The sequence below is a fragment of the Gastrolobium bilobum genome, unplaced genomic scaffold (genome assembly GCF_033153095.1).
Source record: "Gastrolobium bilobum isolate Gb01-03AN ecotype WA unplaced genomic scaffold, APGP_CSIRO_Gbil_v1 utg11829, whole genome shotgun sequence".
Classification (NCBI taxonomy): domain Eukaryota; kingdom Viridiplantae; phylum Streptophyta; class Magnoliopsida; order Fabales; family Fabaceae; genus Gastrolobium; species Gastrolobium bilobum.
The window spans coordinates 109,384-136,209 of NW_026895834.1; the positions used below are offsets into that span (position 1 = coordinate 109,384).

A 26,826-nucleotide genomic window follows, 5' to 3' on the forward strand; every position below is an offset into this window, starting at 1 on the left:
GAAGAGAACACAATACCCTGAGGTGGATCGTCTATCTGAAGGAGAACCTGCCCAGTCAGCATCTGAATAACTAGAGATCTCTGAACTCCCTTTATTTGTATATAATAAACCTCTTCCTGGCGCCTTTTTAATATATCGGAGAATTCTAATAACTGCATCCCAATGGGAGTCACAGGGAGAATCAAGAAATTGACTTGCAACACTGACTGCGAAGGAGATATCTGGCCTTGTCACAGTAAGATAATTCAATTTTCCAACTAGTCGGCGGTAGCGACTAGGATCTGGCAATGGCTCCCCCTGTCCTGGTAATAACTTAACATTGGGGTCCATAGGTGTATCAATGGGTTTACAGCCTAACATGCCAGTCTCATCTAGGATATCCAGTGCATACTTCCTCTGACAGATGGAAATGCCCCGCCTAGACTGTGCAACTTCGATCCCCAAGAAATATCGAAGTCTGCCAAGATCTTTGGTCTGAAATTGATTGAATAAATGCTCTTTCAACTGATCAATCCCGGTCTGATCACTGCCTGTAATGATAATGTCATCAACATAGACCAGGAGATAAACGCACTGGCCAGAAGAGCTATGCCGGTAAAAGACAGAATAATCGGCTTTGCTTCTGATTAAGCCAAAGGATTCAACAACTGAACTAAAGCGGCTAAACCAGGCCTGAGGAGATTGCTTCAGGCCATATAAAGATTTCCGAAGTTTACATATCATTCCAGAACTCTCCCCCTGAGCAACAAAACCTGGTGGTTGCTCCATATAAACTTCCTCCTGCAAGTCACCATGTAGAAAAGCATTCTTAATATCAAGTTGGAGAAGGGGCCAGTGATGAATGGCGGCAAGGGCAAGAAACAGGCGAACAGAAGCCATCTTAGCAACAGGAGAAAAGGTATCCCCATAATCAAGACCAAAGATCTGTGTGTATCCCTTGGCCACTAAGCGAGCTTTAAGGCGATCAACAGTGCCATCAGGACCAACTTTAACTGTGAACACCCATCGACAACCAACAACAGACTTCCCGGGAGGAGCACGAACAAGATCCCAAGTGCCATTGGAGTGAAGTGCCTGCATTTCATCAAGCATCGCTTGGCGCCACCCTGGATGAGATAGTGCTTCACCTGTGGTTTTAGGGATGGAAACAGAAGAGAGACTAGAAACAAAAGTAAAATGTTGTGAAGAAAGTCTATCATAACTCAAGAAAGAATAAAGGGGATGAGGATTTCGAGTGGATCGAATACCTTTCCGAAGGGCAATGGGAGGAGTCTCTGATGGAGGATCCGGAGGAAAAGAGCCGACGGGAAAGGGCGATGAGTCATCAAGAGGCAAAGTCGGAGGAGGTGCAGGCTGACGACGCTGGTATGTGAGGAGAGGACGATCTGCAGGTATGGAGGTAATTGGTTGCTCCTCTGGAAAAGGGTCACCTGCAGCTGGTAAAGACAAGTCAAGAAAAGGAACAGGAAGGACCTGATCAACTTGGGACACTGGAGACGGAGTAGAGTGAAAAGGCTGCTGATCAAGGAAAGTGACATCAGCAGAAACGATATAACGCTTGAGATCAGGAGAATAGCAACGATACCCTTTTTGAAAATGTGTATACCCAAGGAAAATACATTTGAAGGCCTTGGATGTCAACTTGTCTTTACCTGGAGTAAGATCATGAACAAAATAAGTACAGCCAAAAATATGTAAAGGCAGAGGATAAGAAGGTGCTCCGGAAAACAAAATACTGTGGGGAACATCATTATTTAGCACAGAAGAGGGCATGCGGTTGATAAGGAAACATGAGGTGATAATAGCATCTGCCCAAAAACGGAGTGGGACGTTCATATGAATGAGAAGGGTACGTGCAGTTTCAACTAGATGTCTATTTTTACGTTCAGCGACTCCATTTTGTTGTGGAGTGTGGGGACAGGTAGTCTGGTGTATCGTCCCTTGTGTATCCAGAAATTTAGAAAATTCAAGAGACGCATACTCTTTTGCATTATCACTACGCAAGATTTGAATAGAAGCACCAAATTGAGTTTTTATTTCTGCACAAAACTTTTGATAAATTGAAAATAACTCAGAACGATTTTTCATTAAATAAACCCAAGTGCAACAGGAGAAATCATCAATAAAGGTGACAAAATACTGAAAACCCAAGACAGACGTTGTTCGACTCGGACCCCAAATATCAGAATGAACAATAGAAAAAGAAGCATCAGCTTTTTTATTGACTCTATTAGCAAAGGAGGAGCGAGTGTGTTTTCCTTGCTGACAAGAATGACAGTTTAAAGACTTAAGATTGGATAAAAAGGGAACCATATGCTGAAGGTTGGAGAGGTTTGGATGACCCAGACGACTGTGAATTAGCTCAGGAGACTCTGTGAGAGAACAGGCTACTGGAGAAGGTGGTGCAATCAGATAGTAGAGACCTCGTGACTCAACGCCTGCTCCAATCGTCTTCCCCGTACCCGAATCCTGCATAGAAAAGGATTGTTTAGAGAAGGTAATAGTACATGAAAGAGAATGAATCAACTAGCTAACAGAGATTAAATTAAAAGGAATGCCAGGTATATAATAAACAGAACTCAAAGTTAAAAGGGGAGTTGGGTTGGCTTCCCCAATTCCACGAGCAGGAGCCTTAGTGCCATCAGCAAGAGTGACAGGTGGTAGGTTATTAGAATAAGAAAGTGAAGTGAAAAGATCTTTATTACCACAAAGATGATGAGTAGCACCTGAGTCTATTATCCAGGGTTCAAGAGATGATTGATAAAAACAAGCAACATGATTACCAGTGTCTTGAGTAGGATGCTGAGAAAAAACCTTCTTGAGAAGTACCTCATACTCGGCACTTGAAAGAGTTACTAATCCAGTTGAAGGTGGCGTAACATCAGTTTGAGCAAAGTTGGCAGTCAGTGGCTTCAAATGAGGGTACTTCCTATAGCAGCGTTCTTCAAAATGCCCAAGATTCTGGCAATAATTGCAACGAGGCCTCTGTCTGCGGCCACGTCTGCGACCGCGTACACTGTTCCAATTGGAATCAGTGGCCCGAGAAAAGAATGGAGATGGGGTAGTACTGGAGATGATGCCAGTCGTGTTTTTGGACGCATTATTTGAGCCCTCCATCACAAAATAAAAGGAGATGACCAGAAAATAGCAAAGAACTACAAGAAAACAAGAAATCGCGCAAAAACGTTGCACAAAAATGTCCAAACAGCGGGTTTTTCACTGATATCTTTCAAACGGATGGGACCCACAACGAACGGAGACCAGATCTGGAAAGAGGGTGAGGAGGCGAGCAAGATGGTGGTGGTCCGGCATGGAACGGTGGCCGGACGGTGGCTCACGCGCCGGAACAGTGGTTCGGCCGCCGGAGACTTCCACCGGCGCGTGGATGCTCCGATCAACACGCGGCTTGGACAGACAGGGTTGCCTCCCTGAGCCGCTCCTGATTGCGTGGTGGTTGGTCGGAAAAGTCGCCGGAAAAGCAGTCTGACGGCGGTGAACAGTGGCGGACGGTGGTTTTGTGGCGGTTTCCGGCGATGAACGGAGGCTGATGATCTTTTTCCTGATGATACGAGGTTGAGGACAAAAAATTTGTGATTAAATAAGGGTTAGGTGTGAAAGGATGGTTGCGATGCACGACAGTAAAAAGAAAGGAAAAGATATATATGCGGAAGCAGAGCCCTCAGATTGAGAGCTCTGATACCAAATTGAATCTGAAATATATTGTATATTCAAGTGTGTAAGTCTGTACAAGGAGGCTCTCTATTTATAGAGACTAAAAGACCTAATGGGATGACCTAATGGGCCAAGCCCACAATCTAAACTATTCTAGACTATTCTAATAATAATAAATTAATATTATTTCTAACAGTGATCAATGATAAAGACCTTGTTTATGGTGTCATCGACACTTCTCTTAAATCCTATGCACGCGAAGGAAGGCTTCCTGTTCTTGGGTTTGATGCCAACAATTTCTTTCTTTACTGTGCAAATGCTGGATTTGATGGTATGAATGGTTGCTTCCCATTTTGGAAAATTGCAAATGACTTGGGTCCCTCTAAGTTGGCCACTGGCATCTTGATTGGGTTAGCCGATGTTATTCCAAAGCTAAAGTTAGTTCCTCGAAAGGATATGGGTAAGAAATTGCAACTAATAATGTGGACAAGAAGCTTCAACATTTGGGACCCGGGTGGAAGTTCTTTCACATTACTTGACCTCTTTCTTCACCTTCAGGACAAGGTGAACTTGAAGGGGGAGTATTGATGGGCCTATAATAAATAATCCAAGCTCATTGGTATCTTAAGTTAGGATTAGTATATATAGAAGTTTAGGGTGATGTTTCTGTTATGCATGTATTTAGAAAATTTGGAGTAGGGTTTTGGGAAAGGATCTCTTAGGATCTCTTTGGCCTAGGTATATTGGCTTGAGAATGAGTGAGGTCTTTTGGTGTTTATTTTCTGCATTTTATATTGTATTAGTGTGCGTAAAAAGAGGCTATGCCTCCATTGTTAATGAATTCAGTAGTGTCTTTTTCTGGGTTCCATCAGAACCTACTCATCCTTCTAAAGTAAGTGTATTTTCAATTTGTCAGAATTAATAATTTTTTATTTTTGGATAAAACAATAGAATATTCATCCAAGGAAGAACAAAGTGAGATTAAAATAAAGAAAAAAGTTTTTTGCCAACATACTGTGTCCAGTTGCTTAGCAAACCATTGATTTAGCTCTTTTAGACAAGATGAGTCTCCAAGCAAGAAATGGTTGAAATCTGAGTAAGCCAAATATATACCATCTTCTGCATTTAAAAACAGCTGAATTCGTCAATGGCAAAACAAATTTAAGAGAAAAAATTACAAATAAATTGAAATGAAGAACAAAATAGAAGAAGGAAACTGCTATCAAAGCATGCAGCAGTAACTGCAAGTTAAAGTGTAACAAATTAACAATCACATATGTATCAAACATACATCATGACCAAGAGTGTTTTCTCTCACAAATCACAGTGCCAAAGTTTTACCATCTTATGCAATGTTGAAAGTTGATGCAAGTAAGACTCAGAGATCACTACTGCTCACTATTTTACTTTTTAAAAAAAGAGAATGGTTTGGAATAATTGAAGAGAAACTTGTGGCAAAATATTATTATTGGCTGTCTATACCCAACAATACAATATCTATTTTGTCCCGAAAGGAGTCCTTATCTTCATATATTTCAAATGATAGACTCATAGACTTCCATTTTCCTTTTGCATTCTCTAGGACTATAGGAGGTATGTTGTTAAGCATCTATTTTAAGTCCCCAAGGTTAAGAGTTCCGGTGTGCCCCAACAACAAAAACAACCAAGGCTTATTCCACTAGGTGAGGTCGGTTACATGTATCATATGACAGCATTTGTGCTCTATCAAAAAACAATTTTTCTGCAGAATGAAATTTTAGCAAAATTTTTATTCTCTTGGAACTGCCAATTTTGAAACTCTTTTTCATTTAACAAATCAACAACCAAAGCCGAAAACATAAACCAAATAAAGTATCATTTGATCTCACATAGCCTGACATGGTTGAACAATAAATCTTCCTATAAGATAAAGCGAATAAATTTTCAGGATGTCACTTGTAGATCATACATACACTGATAACAAAAATGAACATTATAAAAATGAGCAGAACCAGGAAGTAACATCAGAGTCAAATAAGAAAAGGGAATATTACCATCTCCCGAATGATAATGAGCCAACTCCTGTGCTGTGGAAGAAACTTTTCCAAGAACTGCATTCATCTAAACAATAAAGGAATTTAATAAAAACAAAGCACCATGACACAGTACTTCAAGCAAAATGAAATACAGTTTCCAAGGGTCAAAAAATGAACAAAAACATTCAAAATATTACCCGTATGTAATAAAACATTTAACATCATTAACCAGGTAACTACTAGCAGGAGAACAAATAAAGAGGCAACATCTAAGGGACCATTTTGGAAATTTAATAGTAAGGTAGTGTTAATAGTTGGCAAGGACTAACTCTGGTAATAGTTGGCAAGATTGATTATATAACTCTAACAATAATAGTGTTGCAGTCATTCGCTACACAAGTTTGTAAATGATCCACTAAGAAATATTTTTACATATATTGTTTTGCTACAAAATGTATGATTTCTATTAAAGAACTAGTTCGGACGTTATTCAGGCTTCGGCACCAAAATTATTTTCTTGGGAAACACAATATTTCATCAACTGGATAATTGACAGAAAGAAAAGCACCAATGTTGAGCGTGGACTCATCCAAATACATTATATGACCTAAGACTTTGGTGAAGCACCTGCAAATTTCTCACTGAAAGGCTATCATCTATCGTTGTGAGGTGTCCATTCACAATAGAAGTTGCACCAACTCGTGCTCGTCTTCCTTGTGTCAAAGTTGACGCCAGGCCAGTAAGCATATCAAACTGAGATTGCAGATGCCTTAGCTGTCTTTGCAAGTCTGAAGCTTCAGCTTTATACGCCAGAGTTGCCTCCCTGAAGATAAACAGGCAGTGAAAAGGGAGAGAAACAAGGTTCTAGCAATGCAGTTATACTATTTCCAATTTAAGACTCAAGAGAAAACCAATCCCATACTGAAAGAAATAATTTTGCTGAAAGGTTCAATGGTTTAATTCTGGTGGAGACCAATCATATACATATATTTTATTTGGAAACGAAGAAAGAAGAAACCTCTGTCTAGAATTTCAGATCAGACAATGTTTTTCACATATCCAATCCCAAGACTGGAACAGAAAGGGGGATTGCATTAGTAGACAGTCAACTGAAGCCACCTTAGAATCTTAAGGACATAAACACTAGATCAGCCTTTTGGTTGCCCTTAGCACCAATCTTCTCTCGGTGCAGCACAACACTAATCCAAATTATAAGCCTTAAAATCCTTCTCCAACATTGCCTAGCCAAAATGTTCAATTTTGGAGTCCTAAAACCCTTTGAGGCATAACTATCGGCAGATTCATAATCTGTCATACTTCACAACTTCCCCATCTAAAATCTTGCATGACCTTGTCAGACAGATGTGAATTATCTTTAAAGTTCAAGCATCATCAGCCAAATTGTCTGAAAAGATTACTATTTTATTTTCCAACAGAAAATCAAAAGGAAAAAATACAACAAGATAGACAAGAGGCAATAATCAAGTCTAATTTCTAGCTTCATTGATGTCTAAACATTCAAAATATTTTCATGGTGAACTACAGATCTGAACTTTTCAGGAGCTATCAACAATCCCATAACAAACTAAAAGTTTTGCCCATGGTTTTTTCTACAAATCCCATTTAGTTTCTTTCACAATCTTCATTAAAGAAACATAATAAGAGTTCATATATAAAGTTGATTGCACTAAAACTTTGATCTACCATCCGCACATGATAATTGATAACCACATGTTGACTACTCATCACAAGCCTACATTTGCCTGTTTGTCTAAAATCATTGAATCAGGCGTTATCATGCCTAGAAGTGTCAGTCAGAAAGTTTCCGTACACACAGTCTAAGACTAATTGACTAAGCAAAGCAAGTAGTAGCTAATTTTGCCAAGACACTACTTTTTGGCATACAAAGAAACAGTGAGTGGCTTGTACTTATCAAAAGCAAAACCATTAAATTCAGAAAATTATGTTGCCATTTGAAAAAGTTACTTTAAGAATCAAGTTAGGCGATGCTTCTAGAAGCCATTTATCCCCTTTGCTTATCAGTATTGGAAATTCTATGGAATCCTGATGATTTCATTATTGGAGAGGCATCTATATATAAATGCGTGAATACAAGTTGTTGCAACAGATTGTATCTAATCTAAACAAATATGCATCTAGCAAACAACTAACAGATAAAAGGATAGAAACAGAAATTGTTTACCTAATTCAAATATTACCATTATCTACTTATCCTCTAACACCTCCCCTCAAATTGGAGCATAGAGGCAAGAGATACCCAACTTGCAAACTAGAAAAACCAAATATTTTCCTGCCCAATGTTTTATGAAACAAAAGGAGCCAATAACAAAACCCAATTTATTCTTCGCCTTCAGCACATTTTTTATGGCTTGTTCCAAGTCAGCTTCACCACACAACACTGTAAATTGAATGAAACGCTCGCCAAATGAATGAGGAAGACATCCATGAAATTCGAAAGAAAGCTAACAAGCAAAAGAAGAAGCAAAGCTTCACGCTATAAAGACGAAAGAGGCAGCTAGAGGCTCATCGACTACATCTGGGACAAAGGGCAACAATCGGCAATGCTATATAGCATTGGAAAAGAGACCACAGGAGCAACACTATGGACAAGGGGCCAAAGGCACGGATAAAGGGATGCAATGGAGTTGGCACCCGCACTGAAGGCGGCGATTACAACGAAGGCAAACTTTAGGGGTTTTTGCAAGCATAATCTTCCAGATTTTATGGTTTTTCAATCGAAAGGTCATTGAAAATTTGACATAATATTAAAATGAATTAGAGCTCCTAAGTTCAGGAACTCAGCAGCGAAATAGTCACAGGACATAGGTCACGAAGGATGATATTGCTCTCACACCATATTGGAAATTCTATGGAATCCAGATGATTTCATTACTGGAGAGGCATCTCTATATGTCTTTGTGAATACAAGTTGATGAGTACAAGTAGTTGCTTTGCAACAGATTGCATCTAATCTAAACAAACTAAGCATCTAATCTAACAACTAACGGACAAAAGGATAGAGACAGAAACTATTTACCTATTTCAAATATTATTATTATTAGCTACTCATCCTCTAACGATCAGAATTCAGAATTAAGAACTCAAAAATACCCAACATCAGCATTCAGCACATAATTACAATGAAATATTGTCCAAATAGTCACTCATAACTTCTGCCCTTTCGCATGTCTTTCTAGGTCCTTTTCTAGTAAATATTTATCAAATACTAAACTACTTTTAGAAGAAACTTTTTAAACAATTTATCAAAAATAAAATTGACATAAACTATCAAATTAGCTTCAGAAAGTAACTCTTTCCGTTGACTATTCAAAAAGCAAGAAGGAAATGAAATCCATCTTCACAAAAAGTCATATTGATCATCCAATTGTCATTCACTAACTATGAGTTAACCGATTACACACACAGTGTTAGAATAAGGGTATAAATGAAGTACTTTATATCCTTCAATCCTTCCTCAGTGCCAAAAACAGCCTCCTGGTTGTCTCTCCTATCAGAGAAGGCTGAAATGCTATCATAAGCAAAGTCCAAATCGTCCCCCTGTTTAGCAACAACTAACTGTTCAGTCCCGAAATGGATTTCCAAACTTGGTTTAACATATATCATCAAGAATATATCACCTCCAAGAGCTTCCCTTCTTGCTTAAACTGCTCACACCTGAAAACCCACATACCATATAATTAGCCCAACAAAAAAATAATAATAAACCATTTCTATTTTCCAACAACATACATACTATATTCCTAGCAATTTCACACAGAAGGAATAGTTCATGAGTATCAAACTAATAAAAGATCTTTCACTTAAAAAAAAAAAAAAAAACCACCAAACAATAATAATAATAATAATAATAATGGTATTTCATGCTAATATTGCTATGGGGATTATGAACTAAGTTTATTTTGTAAGATATTTGTGTAGCCTCACTCATCAGCTTAAGCTTTTGAGTTGAATTGGTTCTTTACATGGTATCAGAGCCAATGCATCACTTTAAGGGGGCGTGTAATGGGTAGACCCAATGCATCATCCACCTTTCAAGTCCAATGGGTTCTTTTGTAAGGGGGCGTGTTAGAGATATATAAAACCATTAATGTAGCATCACTCGTCAGTTTAAGCTTTAATCTTTTGGGTTGAATTGTTTCTTTACAATTTGAAAACACGAAAACAAATTCACATGCCCTTCAATTTCTCTTTTCTCTCTTTCTCTCTCCACTCTCTATCCAACACTGTGTCTCTCGTCTTTCGCTTTCCATGTTCTCTTGCTATAACTTCAACGTCGGATCGTTCTCTTTTAGTTGGCCTTAAAATCTGACAATGTTGGAAAAATATTTAAATTTAACGAGTGTCGCGTTTTCAAATGAGTGGCATTCAATTGAACTCAACAACACACTGGAAAATAGTTAAACATAAAATTGGTATTAAAAAACCCTAATAGGGTCAAACAGTCGAAATTGGTGGGGGCAAAAATCACAAACACGGAGAGAGAGAGAGAGAGAGAGAGAGAGAGAGAGAGAGAGTAACTAACTGGGAAAGCTCGGAGAGGGAGAGGACATTGGAAGGGCGAAGACTGGAGCAGATCCAATCGAGGATGGGGCGTGCGTCTTCGTATTGAAATGGCCATTCGAAGCTATCTTGGTCCAATGTCTCCGATCCATGGTACCCCAATTCTGCAAGCAATGTGCACAGTCTCGCACCACTCATTTTTTTGCGTTCGTCTTCTCAAAGTGCTTCTACTCGCTTAGATATTCATTTCAAAGGAATCACACAGAGTGAATGTGTGTGTGTAAGTGTGTAACTGTTTGTAATGGTAATGGTGGGAGCGGAATGTAATCATTTTCAAATGAAGAAAAGGAAGAGGCATTGAACAACCTAATAATATTCTTTTGGTAATTTATAGACAGTTTTATTATTATGTTTTGCACTTTAATGTTTTGGAATTTAGTTAAGTTATTCATATTTACTATTTGAGATTAAAAAATTATAAAAGAAATATTATTATAATCCTGAAATAAATTATAATTATAAAAGTATCTTATTTTTGCCAATGTCATTTTGAACTTAATGTAAATAATTTGGGAGAAAAGATGAAAGGTTCGTTTTTTCTATAGTTAATATAGATAACTTATTTACATTGAGTCCAAAATGACGTCATTTTAAGGCGGAAGATATTTTTGTAATTATAATTTATTTTAGGATTATAATAATCTTTTTTATTATGACTTTTTATTTTTATAACTCAAAACGACGTCATTTTAAAAACGAATATAAATAATTTATTTAGCCAAAAATGAATCCTTTATTTTGACGCATAATCCACCTCCTTAACAAGAGACTTTTACTTGTAATAATGATATTTTAAATTTCATTTATAAAATTTTGTTACATTACTAAGTGAATCTTTTTCTAGATATAAGTTAAAATTAAACACATAATTTAATACAATTATATAACTTACTTAAAACCTCCATCGCTAGACCAATCTTAATAGCTATTATTAATTAATCTTAGAATAGAGTGAATCTTCTGATATAAAAGGTTTTTAACTCAATAGATAAAACAACAATGATGAAAGATGAAAGAGAAAAAATATTAAATATATGATGGATCAAAAATAATTGTTGATTTATCTATCAAGAAATGATAACCCTTCACATGATCTGATCATGTAAAATTTCATATGTGATGATCCACTTCCATAAAAAAAAAAGTTATAGAAAATGCATTTTATATCCTCATTCAACAGTTATAAAGTTTATAAGTTCTTCAATATAGAAATACAAGATGAACTTCATCTATTAAAAAAAAATGACCAAGTCAATACGTAACTACGACAGCAATACGATGATAGAGGTAATTAATAATACGATCGATTTCTGTGTTACTTTTTTATTCTTTTATTCTTTTTCTATGATAGAGAGTTCTCTCCTATTGCATGAGACTAATAAAGCCCTTAATATAATATGTACGTTATTGGAGGGACTAAATCCATGAAAGATGTAATCTCGATTTTAGAGTTAAAATTAAAAATTATTGACTTACCAAAAATATAATAGGGATTTGTATTTGTCATTTAACATGACACAACAAATTTTTTACTGTAACACTCCAAATTCTAACAATTTATAATAGCATAAATAAATTCAATAATTTTATAAATAACAGCGGAAGTTCAAAATAATCGAATTTGGGAAGTGTTACCGCCGCACCTGTACAGGGACAAGTGCAAGGCTAACTTTATTACATTCAAATAAAATTCTAAGACTACAGTTTTTTTTTTATACATAATATTTATTACAGCTAGAAATCCTGAGTCGTATCCTCACTGCTCACTGCTAGCCCCATCCTTGCAACCTGATTTACTGAAAATCTGCTCCCTCGCAACCGCAGGATCATTGCAGTCAAACAAACACAAAAGTCGGCAAAGCTGGTAATTCCAATCAAAATACAATTAATGTAATTAATAACAAATTAAATCAAATATCAAATAGTGTTCAAATCAATTCCACATTAATCAAATCAAATATCAATATAATAATCAAAATTTCATTATATAATATTTATCTTTATTAAGTTCATTTAATATATTTGGTAATTATCAACTAACATATTCAGCACAACATTAATCATAATATTACATAAATGATAATATTCACAACTCAATGACATTCATCATAATCAAATCAAATAACATTTCATTATTAATCATGTTTAAGTTCATTGTACTTAGTGGGAAGAGAACCATGATAGACCCGGGAAACTCTGTCAGTCTACCTTGTGACCCGAGAAACCCTGCCAGTCACAAACAAATCACATTGGCCATAATCAATTCACATCTTCCTAGTGTGCACACCTCTTCCCAAAGTTGCTACTAGTATCCCGGGACACCCTGCCAGACACCACTTTGGGAAGAATGGATACAATCTTTTTCACATCAGTTTCACATCGGAGGCATAAAGCCCAAAAGTTGTGTTCATCACTTTGGGAGGTATCATCCCAAAGCTATCCTCCCACCATTAATTTATTACAAACACACACAATCACGAAAGATTCAATCATAATTATTTATTCTTTAAGTATTATCATCTCTAAATGAGTTAGAGAAGGGCATTATAATTTTTCAAAGTATCATAATTCAAACTATCATCATAAATTCTCAAATTTATATAACAATTCAAATCTTCAACATTCATCATAGTAAAATCTAAATCTGATCATATCATCATAACTTTCCAATTTATTCAAGGATGTGATAATTCAAATCTTCAACATTCATCACAGTAAAATCCAAATCTGATCATATCATCATAACTTTCCAATTTATTCTAGGATATAATAATTCAAATCTTCAACATTCATCATAGAAAAATCAAAATTCAATCACCGTCATTCAAATAATCCCATCACATCAATTATCATAGTTATTAATAATATAAATATTCAAATTCAATCATTAAAACACATATTTGGAAAGTTTTTCTTAAAGAGTAGTATAATTCCATAATTATTCAATAAGATCCATATATTGCACATGAATTAAATCTTATATCATACATTGCACATAATTACAATTTCTAAAATAATAACATTTTATATCATATATTGCACATAATCATAATTTCTAAAATAATAAAAGTTTATATCATATATTGCACATAATCATAATTTCTAAAATAATAAAATTTTCAAAAAATATTCTAATTATCATATGTAGTAATTTAAAAACAAATACCTATATAAATAGAAATGTTCATACCAAACTATTAAGAACATCTACGGATTACATATAAAGATTATGCCCAAATTTCATATAATAGAGATAACCTAAACACCTAGGGATTCAGATTACATATATCGAACATATAACTACCTAAAGATTAGGACACACCCAATAAAATTTCATACACAACAAATCTACAACCACCTAGAGATTAGGATTACCTGGTCTCCGTGTTTGGTGACTTCTACAACTTGGGAAAGAGAAGTGGTTGGTAACTAAAGAAAGATACTAATAAAAATAAAAATTTAAAGTGAGGAGAGAGAAAGAGAGAGTGTAGAGGAGAAGAAGAATGGTGGAGAATTATTGAGGATTCAGAGTGAATTGGTTTGGTCAGGTTAGACCTCTATTTATAGTTGAAGTTTAAGGCTTACACATTACTGACTTAATGCTGACTCATCATATCTAAACAATTTATGTTTGTTGGCTCATCATATCTAAACAATTTATGTTTGTTGGCTCATCATATCTAAACAACTTATGTTTGTTGACTGATCATATCTAAACAATTTACTAATCAATCATTACTAATCAAACATAAATACATAAATCATAAATCAATTAATCATAATTTATCATATAACATATATATAATTATATATTATCACATAAATCAAATAATATTACTATTATTATTATCTTACCTCTTATTATTTTAACTATTATTAACTCATTAATTAAAAATATTAAATACCAATATTATTAATTACAAAAATACTAAATATCATTATTATCCATCAAAAATTATTATATTATTATTATTATTATTATTTTATTAAAAGGAAATATGGGTATTACATTCTACCCTCCTTAAAAGAAGTTTCGTCCTCAAAACTTAAAAGTTTGAGCTCCTCAAATTAACTAAAAGGCATAAGGTTAAAGTTAATAAAAATATGGGGTATTACATTTACACACACAATATTTAGTGGAGCCCACACTTTTTGAAGAAAAAAGAAAGAAAAAGAAATTACGGCATGCAAAACGAATCTCTATAACATTACACAATCATTTTTCTTACAACATAACTCTTATAAAACCCAATATAATATGGGGAAGGATATTGTGACAACCAAGTTGTGTTATTACCAAGTAACTACCAATCAATCTCATCGTTAGATCGATTATGTGGATCCAACGGTTATATTTATTTACATCTTTGTATGGTCATGATTTCCCATATTTAAAATGAAAACATTAAATATGGAAAATCATAACCATACAAAGGTGAAAATAAATATAAAGTATTAAATTTGGGGAATCATGACCATACAAAGATGGAAATAAATATAACCGTTGGATCTATATAATCGATCTAACGGTGAGATTGATTGGTAGTCACGTGATAGTAACACAACTTAGTTGTCATAATATCCTTCCACGTATAATATTGTCACAGGATGGGAGAGACAGGTTAACTTATTTAGAAAAAAATATATTAAAAATGTTGTTTAACGCGGTTCAAAGACCGGCCCACAAAATGTTTAAAATCTCTCTTCTATAAATTAATGGTTTGTTCTGTTTGACACTGCATAAAATCGTGCACAAAGCAAAACTTTCCTTGCAAACTTTCTTAAAATGTCTACGCCGTATTTATTAAAGGATAGGATATTGTATTTATTTATTTTTATACTTATTTTACTTATTTATTTTTAATACCATTATATTAGAATCTCAATATAAGAGAGAAAAAGTAAAGATAGGTTAAGATTATCATTTAATAATATTGAAATGAAATAGATAAAGTAGACATGAAAAAAGTAAATATAATATAATATCCCTTTATTAAAATAAAGACTTATATGTTTTAGATTAACATAGTTGATATATATACAGAGACACGGTTTATGTTCTTATATAAGTACATTCCTCTTATACAAATTTCACCTCACTTACAAATTAATTTAAGGGAGTACTTAGTAGAGGAGAAATTTTTTTAATTCAAAAATTACGATTTCCAAAAATATGGTGGGAAAGTGAATTTGTCGAAAATGTTACCAAAAAGTTGTTTGATAAGCTAAAATTTTACTGTGAATATTGGGTCAGTTTTCCTATTATATGTTTAGTTGATTTTAAAATATTATAGGATTGTGGAACGAATTTACAAAATTAACCTTTAAGCTTCTTCTTTTTTATTTAGCCTCTTTTTTTCTTCTCTATCAACTCTCAACTATTTGTCTCTCTCTTTCTCAACTTGTGGAAGATGAAGAAGAAGACGAGAATGAAAAATTTGGTAGGCGATATTGGTGCATGGAGCACCAATCTTATAGAGCACGACGATTCAAAGTGAAACATCAAAAATTTTGAGAATGAAAAATTGGTGCTATACTAGTGTATGGAGCACGGCAATGGCCAACGATATTGGTGTATGCTAATTTCAGCCTCCCTAACAACAAAGGCAACCAGAAACAGCCTCCATCAAGGACAAAGACGGTGCCATAAGGGAGGCTATTTTTATCAACAAAAATTTGTGTGATTTTTCTAGCCCATGGGAATCCAAAAATACCATCACCTGGATGGTATTTTTCGGTGGTATTTTGGTTTAGAGAATACACACAAATGAAATCTTGGGGAAAATCATTTTTCCATGAAAGTTTTCTAAAATCTTCTACCAAACATGGTCTTCTTAGATTACCATTCTTAGTTTCCCGGAAATTCTAAAAAAAATCGTACCAAACGCCTTATAAGTGTTAGAGTCCTTGTAAGTGTTCACCACCCCTAGCCTATTATAGTCTTGTTGGTGTGCTTTGCTCTTTTCCCATCAACAACAGAGAGGAACAATTTAGTTAAATATACGCAGAAGCTAAACTGATTGATTCACAATTAGTCTTATAACAAAACGTGAATAAACTTTTTCATTTCCTTATGTATTGCAACATGCTCCATTTATTTCATTTATGAGAGAACTCTCAACTCATTGATTCATTAATAACTTGAGCATCAAGCAATCCTTTCCTAAACACTACTCAATAGACTACTCACAAATTAATTGGGATAACTTTTTACTTTCTTCTTTCTTATGGTATTTAACTCCCCTAGATTATAGATCTTGAAGCTAGCTTTACATAGGTTAAAGCATCACTCAATTTAGAGTTTTGGAGCTCAAGTTATGCCAATTTTACAAAAAAGGTACAATCTATATTCGGGCGCTTAAGCGCACTAAAACAGTCATATTTTTGCGCAAGAGCACGCTTAAGCATGCTAAGACAAGGATCAACCCCTGTTTATAATGCAGGAGCGTGCTTAAGCACCCATTAGTGCGCTTAAACCCCCACCACTAGTAACCAACACCTATCCGTGCTTAAGCACCCGTTTTGCATGCTTAAGCATGCTACACCAGTGGAAAACTACATTTTTCCATGTTATTTCAATCCTATTGGTTTTTCCCATTAAGCTTTCTCTTAATACCAAATTAGCATTTTTCCATACCAAAGACATAATTCCAACTGTCCAAAAACTTGGTAAACATAATCCATACATTACTCAAGTTATTCTTAAGCTTTAAATATATATAGTCCATTCATGGATTTTACATCAAAGGTTTTAAACCATCCATGAATCTAATTAACAGCACTCATTCCTAACAAAACAACACTGTCTCTATCGAACATAATGAAAGATGCAGAATCTGTGTTATCCACAACTCTGACTTGAACACTAAATTTGTCACACGTTAACACCGATTGTCTTAATTACACATCACAAAGGAATAATTTGATAACAAAACAGTTTGAGGACAATATCTTACTTTGGATACCCAATGTTTCTGGCAGTTTTTACAATACCATTTTTCAAAATCAGAACAAACGGAATATGGACATTTCTTACAAGATTTATACCATCAATTGTATTTGCTTTCAATTGATTTTATGGTTCCAAAAGTAATTCATGTTATAACCTGACATATGGATAATAAATACATAAGGACACAAAATTCACAATCCAATATATTTCAGTGAAAGCATTCATTGGTTGTGAAAATGTACCTCCATGCAATTCTTAATATCATTGATACACTTCCTTTTTATCTCCTTCAGAAAATCATTTTCAAAAGAATATAAGAATTGGATGGACAACTGAGTCAACTTCAGACTACTTTCTATCTGATCAGACAAAAGCCTAAAATGCAATTATATAGCATACAATCAATGCATATACTAAAATAAATGTGATGCTATATTAATTCTGATGAGTTCAAAAGCATATACCACACCATTTTTTGAAGTCTATAATCTCTTATACATTGGAATCCAAAAGAATGCTCGTCGTATATTTTGTATTTGTTATTTTTATTTTACCTATACAATTAAGAAAACATAAGAGAGGGAGATACAAAGAAACAAACGGAGAATAACAAAGTCAAGAAATGAAACATACTAAGACATAAGCATATAATGAGAAACAACTATCAGAAAAAATACAGTTGAAACCCTTTATCCTTGCAAGTCGACTATTATCACATTTTGAGGAGATTAATTATTTGCCAAGAAAGTTTTCACTTGATCTACATATTGCTCCCACAAAGTGCGCTCAAGCTTGTTACCCTTATTTTCGCAGTGGTTGCAATAAATCATCTTATATATTAAAACCACATTTAACAAATAAGCAGTCTTTATTCTATATCGATATAATATAAATACCCGAGGTTGTCAAGCTCTAACAACTTTTTTTGTTTTCCTAGGGAGACAATATACTCACGAACTTCCCTTATTCTTGACTATAAACTGATGACGTCTATAGAACAAAGAAATTGAACTTATGATAACCTTATCAACACAATAAAGATATGATTAATATTAGAGACAAAATATATTACCTACTAAATAAGGAGAGTCGGGTGATTCTTTCTCAATAACATCAATAGTCGATTTAACATTCGTCCTCAAGTTGAAAGACATATGATAATCATGCCTAGTTGGCCTGAAATTATCACTATTTGTCCCAATTTTTTTTTATAAAATAGACATCTATCTCATTCACGATTTTTTTTTCGAGACCTGTAAAGATCCTTTGACAATAGCATAGACCATTCCACCTACAAAACACATACATTAGAATATTAATGAAAACCAAATGATATCACAAAAGAGCTACTAAAAAAATGGAAAGTATTACCTGTTCATCTAATAGAATCATCTCCACATTGTCTTCAAAATCTTTACGCTGAAAATTATGAACATTCCAAGTCTTAATCACCCTAACCGTTATCATCTACTCCTTCTTGGTAAGATTAATATCCTTTATAAAATCATATTTCGAGTACATAACGAATGAGATATTAGATAATGCAAAAGAATAGTTTGAGAAGATGAAGAAGAGAAACAGACAAACAGAACAAAAAGCGTACACATAAGCTGATTATCAAAGAAAAATATGCAGCAACACATATCCTATTTATATACAAATTAATTTCATTTTTTAAACTCATTTTTTTGTATCAAAATTTATTTTTTAAAGCTTCTAACAAAATAATGTTTGGTTTGTTTTTTTACAGCAGCAAAATTAATTAATCCTAATAGGTAATAATCAAGCCTAATAGACATAATAATAAATATTTTTAATAGGCTTAACTATTATCCATGCAGAAAGCAGTGTGATATTAATACTATTTGCAACGAAAGAATGTTGAACTATTTTTCCACCTTTTTAAAATTCGAATTTGAAAAGTTACTAAAAGATGAAATATTTAAAAGTGGTTTCGAGTGTGAATAAAAAGTGGCTAGTGAAGAAGAAAATGACACATTAACAAACTTTCGAAAGGATAATTTTATTTTCTATTATATAAGATGGGGAATAAGTTGCAAGAGAAACTAATCCCCTCTTGCAGATGCAAAAATTTGTCCCGTCTCTCTCTTTTTTAATTAGTGGGTCCTATAATTTTTTGTTTTATCTAGACGGTTATAACTTTAAAAGAAACTTATAATGCTCTACACACATATAGGCACATGCATACGCGCACGCACACACATATATATGAAAAACAAATTGTCCTTTTAGATGACATATAATTGTGTCATTTTAAGAGAGAGAAAGATACAATTTAATATTTTTTATTTAAAATTAAAATTTTAAAAAAATAAATATTTTTTTCCCCATAATTTTAATTGCTTATCTCTTTTTTTCTTTTACTTAAAATGACATAACTCTATATATATATATATATATGGTGTTATTTTCTTGTTGATACATTGATTGTCGTGATTTTTTTAAAAAAATTAATTAGTGGGACCCACAAGTTTTTATTAGTGCCGAAATGGATTTAATATTTCTGTAACATAATATGTATAATTTCCATATATATAACCACTTTCAATGATAAAACTTGTAAAATAAAATTATCATTAATTTATTAATAAATGTTTAAATTTTTTCAAGTAACATAAAATGTTAAGACATAAGAGGATCTAAATATAGGAAAAAAAAGAGGTAGACAATTAATAACAGTTAACAGAAGGGAGATACTTTACCAACAACAAAAAAAAAAAAACAGAAGGGAGATAACAACAATCTAAAAAAGACAAAAAAAGTAAAATCGATGAGAGGCTTTTGACTCTATGAGACTACAAGAGATCCATCAGCTTTGCATCATATGCGGTATGTCCCCTCTTCGACACAAACCAATTCATTGAACTTGACCGCCATACCATATAATATATTATTATTATTATTATTATTTAAATTTAATTTTAAGCAACTTGTTCCTATTCATTTCTTTTTCCTCTCTCTTATGTTCTTTTCTCTGCTCTTCTGCTTTTGCTTCACCATCATCTATTTCATTCCTTGTAAGTTTCCATAGATCACAATTACTGTTTTTTTTTTTGCTATTTTTATATCTCAATTATATGTAACTCTCATTCTCCTCCAAAATTCTCTTTTGGATTAATGTTTTGACATGTGAATAAATTAGTGTTGTTAGTTTTTATTGTCATGGATAGAGAGCAGTGGGAGAAGCTGATTAGTGTATGTCTGTTTTCTCTTTCTAATTATTTTTTTTTTCTATAAAGAGAACTTGATTGATTGAGTATAGGTTGAACTATAAATTGAATTTTTTTTTCTTATTTGGATAATGAATTTGATATTTTCTTAGGGCATAGTGTTGAGAGAGCTATTTAGAACTTTCAATATAGGAATGATTGATTGAATGGGTTATGGGACTTGCTCTTTGGTTATAATGTTCGAAGTTTAAATGTGGACGCAACATATCAACACAAAAGTCATAAACTGAGTTAAATTTAAATGTTTATTCACTGATTAGACCTGAGTGTTTAGGATGCTTGCCATGTTTTTGTATATAGAAATAGGTAGTGCTGTGGTGTGTTTGTGCTTTATGTTTATGTGAGGTGGCTATGTCTGGGCTATATGAAATAAAGGGTTTGGATTGTTATATTGATATGAGTTCTGCACCACATATTTTCCTGAATGCATTTGTTGCCTTCATTTTTAAGAAAATGACAGAAATTTTGCTTTATCATTATGGTTTATGACTTTATAGTACAGCATTATCTCATATTTCTTTTGACTTTCCTCTTTTATCTCTGTTTAGAACCATATAGCTATAAACTATCAGGGGGAATTTAATGACAGAATGTTTGATATCAATATTTAATTCATAGTTGTTTTCATTCTGTTCTATTCCCATCTATCTAATGCTTAAGTTTTCCATCTTTTAATGTAGCTATGTGAAAGAGTAAAACTTGGCTGAGGTGGTTCAATCACTATGGAATCCTGTAATTGTATTGACCCGCAATGGCCAGCTGATGATTTATTGATGAAATACCAATATATCTCAGACTTCTTCATTGCCCTTGCTTATTTCTCAATCCCTCTGGAGCTTATCTACTTTGTTAAGAAATCAGCAGTATTTCCATATAGATGGGTCCTTGTTCAGTTTGGTGCTTTCATAGTTCTATGTGGAGCAACGCATCTAATTAATTTATGGACCTTTACAATCCATTCAAGAACTGTCGCAATTGTAATGACCACTGCTAAGGTTTTAACTGCTGTGGTATCATGTGCTACAGCCCTTATGCTTGTACATATTATTCCTGATTTATTAAGTGTTAAAACTAGGGAATTATTTTTGAAGAACAAGGCTGCAGAGCTTGATAGAGAAATGGGCTTGATTCGTACACAGGAAGAAACTGGTCGACATGTTAGGATGTTGACTCATGAGATTAGAAGCACTCTTGATAGACATACAATACTGAAAACGACTCTTGTTGAACTGGGTAGAACTTTGGCACTGGAGGAATGTGCCTTGTGGATGCCAACCCGTACTGGGCTGGAGCTTCAACTCTCTTACACATTGCGACAACAGAACCCGGTTGGATACACAGTACCCATTCATCTTCCTGTTATAAATCAAGTATTTAGTAGCAACCGTGCAGTAAAAATTTCACCTAATTGCCCAGTTGCTAGATTACGGCCTCATACTGGAAATTACATGCCTGGGGCAGTAGTAGCTGTTCGGGTTCCTCTCCTACATCTTTCTAATTTCCAAATATATGATTGGCCTGAGGTTTCAACAAGAAGCTATGCTATGATGGTCTTGATGCTTCCATCAGATAGTGCTAGACAATGGCATGGACATGAGGTAGAGCTGGTTGAGGTAGTTGCTGATCAGGTTAGCAATTTTCCATTTTATTCGATTGCTTTCTAGTATTTTGTTTTACATGTCACTTGTCTTTACATTTAATTACACCCAATTGTTTTACATGGAGATGTTTATCATTCATTACTTTTTAGTTCAAGTAAGTTTCTAGATTTTGGAACTGTAACAAAGTGATTTTTATATTTTTCTGTTACCATTTCTAGTTGATGAACTTAAGTTCTTTGATAAATTGAATGCATGCATGGTTCTTTGACTTGAATGTATTCAGTTTCTGTGTTTTTATAAATGGTTAAGCTGTTTGTTAATGGAAAATATAAAGTGATTTTGGACACATTTACTGAAGATTACTTTTTCCTATTTATGTTTAGTTTAACCAACATCTAATTTTTTGAATACACTTCCTCAAGATAAATTGCAAGTTGTGTTTCTCTTCTAAATTTATGTGGCATCTTTCCATAATAAAAATCACTCCCCATTAAACCCCAACTAGCGGGGGTAGGGATGAGGGAAATCCTTGTACACAACCATACCGTTGCATATTTGCACTGGTTTTTTATAGGTATAGGTATAGGTATAATAATTCGACTAGTTTTCAACCTTGTCCTGTATAGTTTACTATTGGTTTTTGATAGAGCCTAATGGCATCGATTGATTTATGTGGCTACCTAATGAGAAAAAACTTTGTTGTTGTTGAATTGAATTGTTTACTATGACATACTGTTACATCTAAAATCAGAAATATGTTATGGGAACTGGGAAGTGGGAACCATATATTTATGTACTGCATTAGTCTATCATCTGAACATACCCTCAAATTACTTATGACAATTGTCACCCACACCAGGTAGCTGTTGCTCTTTCACACGCTGCAATCTTGGAAGAGTCAATGAGGGCAAGGGATCTGCTCATGGAACAGAATGTTGCACTTGATCTGGCAAGAAGAGAAGCAGAAACTGCAATTCGTGCTCGGAATGACTTTTTAGCTGTTATGAATCACGAGATGAGGACTCCCATGCATGCAATTATTGCACTCTCTTCGTTGTTACAGGAAACAGAGCTGACAGCTGAGCAACGTCTGATGGTGGAGACAATATTGAAAAGCAGCAATTTTTTGGCTACTCTCATCAATGATGTTCTTGATCTTTCACGGCTTGAAGATGGCAGTCTTCAACTTGAAGAAGCAACATTTAACCTTCATTCTTTGTTCAGAGATGTATAATTTTCATTATAAATCCTAAGATTCATTTATACTAATCTGACTTGTAACTGATAATCTGGAGTTTCTTTAAAAGCTTGATGTTATCAGATCTATTATTCTGATTGCAGGTCCTTAACTTGATTAAGCCTGTTGCATCTGTTAAAAAGTTGTCACTCACTTTACAATTAGCTTCAGATTTGCCAGTATATGCCATTGGTGATGAAAAACGTCTCATGCAAACTATTCTGAATGTTGTTGGTAATGCGGTGAAGTTCTCAAAAGAGGGAAGCATTTCCATCACTGCTTTTCTTGCAAAGCCTGAATCCTTCAGGGATACTAGAATTCCCGACTTTCTTCCAGTGCCAAGTGATAGGCACTTTTATTTGAGAGTACAGGTTTGTTTCTTCAAGCTTAAGTCTGTCTTGAGGCATTCTATCCTATATCCTCTGTTATCTGACATCAATGATGGTGTATAATTTTTCCCACACTATAGGTAAAAGATTCTGGATCAGGAATTAATCCCCAAGATATCCCGAAGTTATTCACTAAGTTTGCACAAAGTCAATCATTGGCAACAAGAAATCCTACTGGAAGTGGACTTGGCCTTGCAATTTGTAAGAGGTACTGTATTCTTGTATGTTTACTACCTTTAAAGTAGGATGTGAAGCATAGTCAATCTTTAGGATTCCTATTTGAGATTTACTATTGACTGTATACTATTCTCTTAAATGGTGAATGTGAGCAGGTTTGTAAATCTCATGGAAGGGCATATTTGGATTGAAAGCGAAGGTATTGGTAAAGGATGTACAGTCACTTTTATTGTAAAACTTGGAATCCCAGACCGATCAAATGAATTTAAACTACCTTCTGTACCTAAAGTTCTGGGAAATCATGGATCTATGAACTTTGCAGGGCTCAAGGTTCTTGTCATGGATGATAATGGGTGAGTAACATAGCTTTATTTTCTTACCTTCAGTTCTTAAATTTGTTTCTATTCCACTTATGACTTATTAATTATTTAAGTAAATCCATTATAATTCTTGTGATTTCATAGGAACGTAAACTTAGGTTGATTTGTTATGCCCAATTATATTCTTGAATTGAATGCATGCTGCTGCCGGATCTTATATTGCTTTTATCCAGAGTAAATAAGACTAAACATCAAGGTTTATGTTGTTAAACTTTATAATTTACAGGCTAAAAGTTTAGGTTCAGGACTTTAGAGCATCATATCAATGCTAGAAAAATTGAAATTGGAGATTACATATATTCTCGATAAAACATTTCTGGTAACATCCCATTCTATTCATTTTTTTAAAAATGCTTTTTCTATTTTGGTTTAGTTTGTTAGGACTTTTACTGAATATTAGGTGGGATTTTTCTCGGGGAAGATGTATGCTGACGCTCAGATTTCTGAAATTGCTCCTTATTACTGGCCTTTAAAGTATATAGTTCTTCTTTGCAATTGTTACTATTTGTAAATATTGTAAAGCTAAATTTAGCAATTAACACATTCATGGCGATTGCCATATGACATGCCAATTTACATATTTTGCCTTGTTATTTAATGGGCTTAGGCTTGAATGAGTAGAAAGTAGTACTTAAACTAATATTTAACCTAATTATTAGTATAAGCAGGACAAATAGTTTTGTAATTTGGATCACATCATCTTGAGAGCCTCCTTTTTCTCTTTTCTTCCTTTTTAACCTAAACCTTATTAATATCAACTTTTAAGATCCTAAATCGGCGGCTAGGCATATGGACAAAGTAGCCCTTATAATGATTTGGGCAATCCTCCCTTCTTAAGCTAGCTTGTGAGGTTGAGTTAGGCCCAGTCGATTTTCTGTTCTAATATCAACAATGAAGAACAGGGGTGGAATTGATTGAGTTTATGATCACTTGGTCGAAGAAGTTTTGACATCATATCAAGAGACTACTCTCCTGAAAGCCTAATCTCCTAGGGGTACATGAATGATTTTATATATGATAATTTGTATGTATCACTCATTGTCATAAATATCCTCATATATGCAGTATTCATGTAGATATCCACCTTTTGCTTGTAATCCAAGGCACTCAGAAATTCTTAGTCGCTGATGCAATTGCTTTGTGTGTATTTTTGTGTGTGTGTGTGCGCGTGTTTGGGGGGGGGGTTGGGATAGGAAACAAAACAACTAATTGGAGTTTATACTGTTTTGTTTGAATGTCTCATAACTGATGGTGAAACTGGTAATGCAGGGTTAGCAGGACAGTAACAAAGGGACTTCTTATGCATTTAGGATGTGATGTGTCAACCGTAAGCTCAAGTGAAGAATGCTTGCGTGTTGTTTCTCCGGAACACAAAGTGGTCTTCATGGATGTTTACACAGGGTTAGATGGTTATGAACTAGCAGTACGAATACATGAGAAGTTTAACAGACGTCAAGATAGGCCACTAATTGTTGCTCTTATTGGAAACACCAACAAAGTGACAAAAGAAAACTGTACGAGGGTTGGTATGGATGGCCTTATATTGAAACCTATTTCTGTTGACAAAATGAGGGGTGTTTTATCAGAACTATTGGAGCGTGGAGTTCTATTTGAAATTGTTTAAACCATCAGAGTGACTTCATATTATGAAATCTTTTCTGTTGTACAAAGTAAAGCAAATTTGGAGAAATTCAAACTTATGAAGCAATGAGGCAACTGACATGAATTGTCGTCCTTATTGGTGTAATGAGATCCTAGCATATGGAACAGTGGTTGAGTCAAGCATTATTAAATCTATTTTTGTGAACAAAAAGTTCATATGTTTTATATTTTGCATTTTTGATGTGTTGCAGTGGTGGTGAAAGTACATTTACATTGTCCTAGATTATTTTAATCAATTTATTTATTAATTTCTCTTAGGTAAGACCATGAGGTTTGAGTGTGGGATTAATACCCGCTCAAGTATGAACTTGTTTTATATTATTGTCTTCAATATTAAGTAATATATAAATGGTAATATATGTTACTCTACTAAATTTGATGTTTTAAAATATGTAGATATGTTTTTGGTTCTTATAAATATATCAATATTTCGATTTTGTCCTTTATTAATTTGCGTTTAGGTTTTGGTCCCTCATTATATTAAAGTGTTCACATTTAGTCCTTCTCATTAACTTGCTTTTGTTGAGTGATGATGAGGCAAATTGAATATTACATCATGAATGTCACCTAATGCATAAGCTTGTTGTCATAATGCTTATGTTATGTTAAGGTTGAAATTTCCATTATGGGGGTCACGTGACTTTATATCCAACAAAGTCACGTGGTAGACTCTCTGCTATAAATCTTCTTCCAAAGTTTGCAGAGACAAGAGACCACAAATGGAATCCAAGAACAGAGACAATGAACATAGACCACAAACGCATTTGCAAAGAGACTTTGTGCGTGCGGAGAAACCATGTTGCTGATGAACTCTAACACTAGGAGAATGTTTTGAAGAATGACAAACTGGAAACATGCAGGGTTTCCACGTGTCTAATGTGGTGGTCT

General features: G+C 34.1%; 2 protein-coding genes across 3 annotated transcripts in view; one reads left to right on the forward strand and one right to left on the reverse strand.

Annotated features, from left to right (window-relative positions):
* Positions 1-10,532, reverse strand: part of LOC133296272 (AUGMIN subunit 3-like) — a 39,556-nt gene extending 29,024 nt beyond the window's left edge. For both annotated transcript variants that reach the window (XM_061495218.1, XM_061495219.1), the window contains exons 1-6: positions 10,252-10,532; positions 9,347-9,383; positions 9,163-9,266; positions 6,315-6,510; positions 5,706-5,772; positions 4,688-4,791 (exon numbers count right to left, since the gene is read on the reverse strand). In XM_061495218.1, the coding sequence (XP_061351202.1) occupies positions 4,688-4,791; positions 5,706-5,772; positions 6,315-6,510; positions 9,163-9,266; positions 9,347-9,383; positions 10,252-10,427 (684 nt within the window). In that variant the 5' untranslated portion in view covers positions 10,428-10,532. The remainder of the gene's footprint in view (positions 1-4,687; positions 4,792-5,705; positions 5,773-6,314; positions 6,511-9,162; positions 9,267-9,346; positions 9,384-10,251) is intronic.
* Positions 10,533-20,118: 9,586 nt separating this feature from the next.
* On the forward strand, positions 20,119-26,191 carry LOC133296271 (ethylene receptor). Its single transcript, XM_061495217.1, has 7 exons — positions 20,119-20,279; positions 21,173-22,120; positions 22,953-23,321; positions 23,435-23,701; positions 23,800-23,927; positions 24,052-24,249; positions 25,546-26,191. Exons 2-7 carry the CDS (start codon positions 21,215-21,217, stop codon positions 25,898-25,900), a joined length of 2,223 nt encoding a protein of 740 aa, XP_061351201.1. The 5' UTR covers positions 20,119-20,279; positions 21,173-21,214; the 3' UTR covers positions 25,901-26,191.
* The last annotated feature ends 635 nt before the right edge of the window (positions 26,192-26,826 follow it).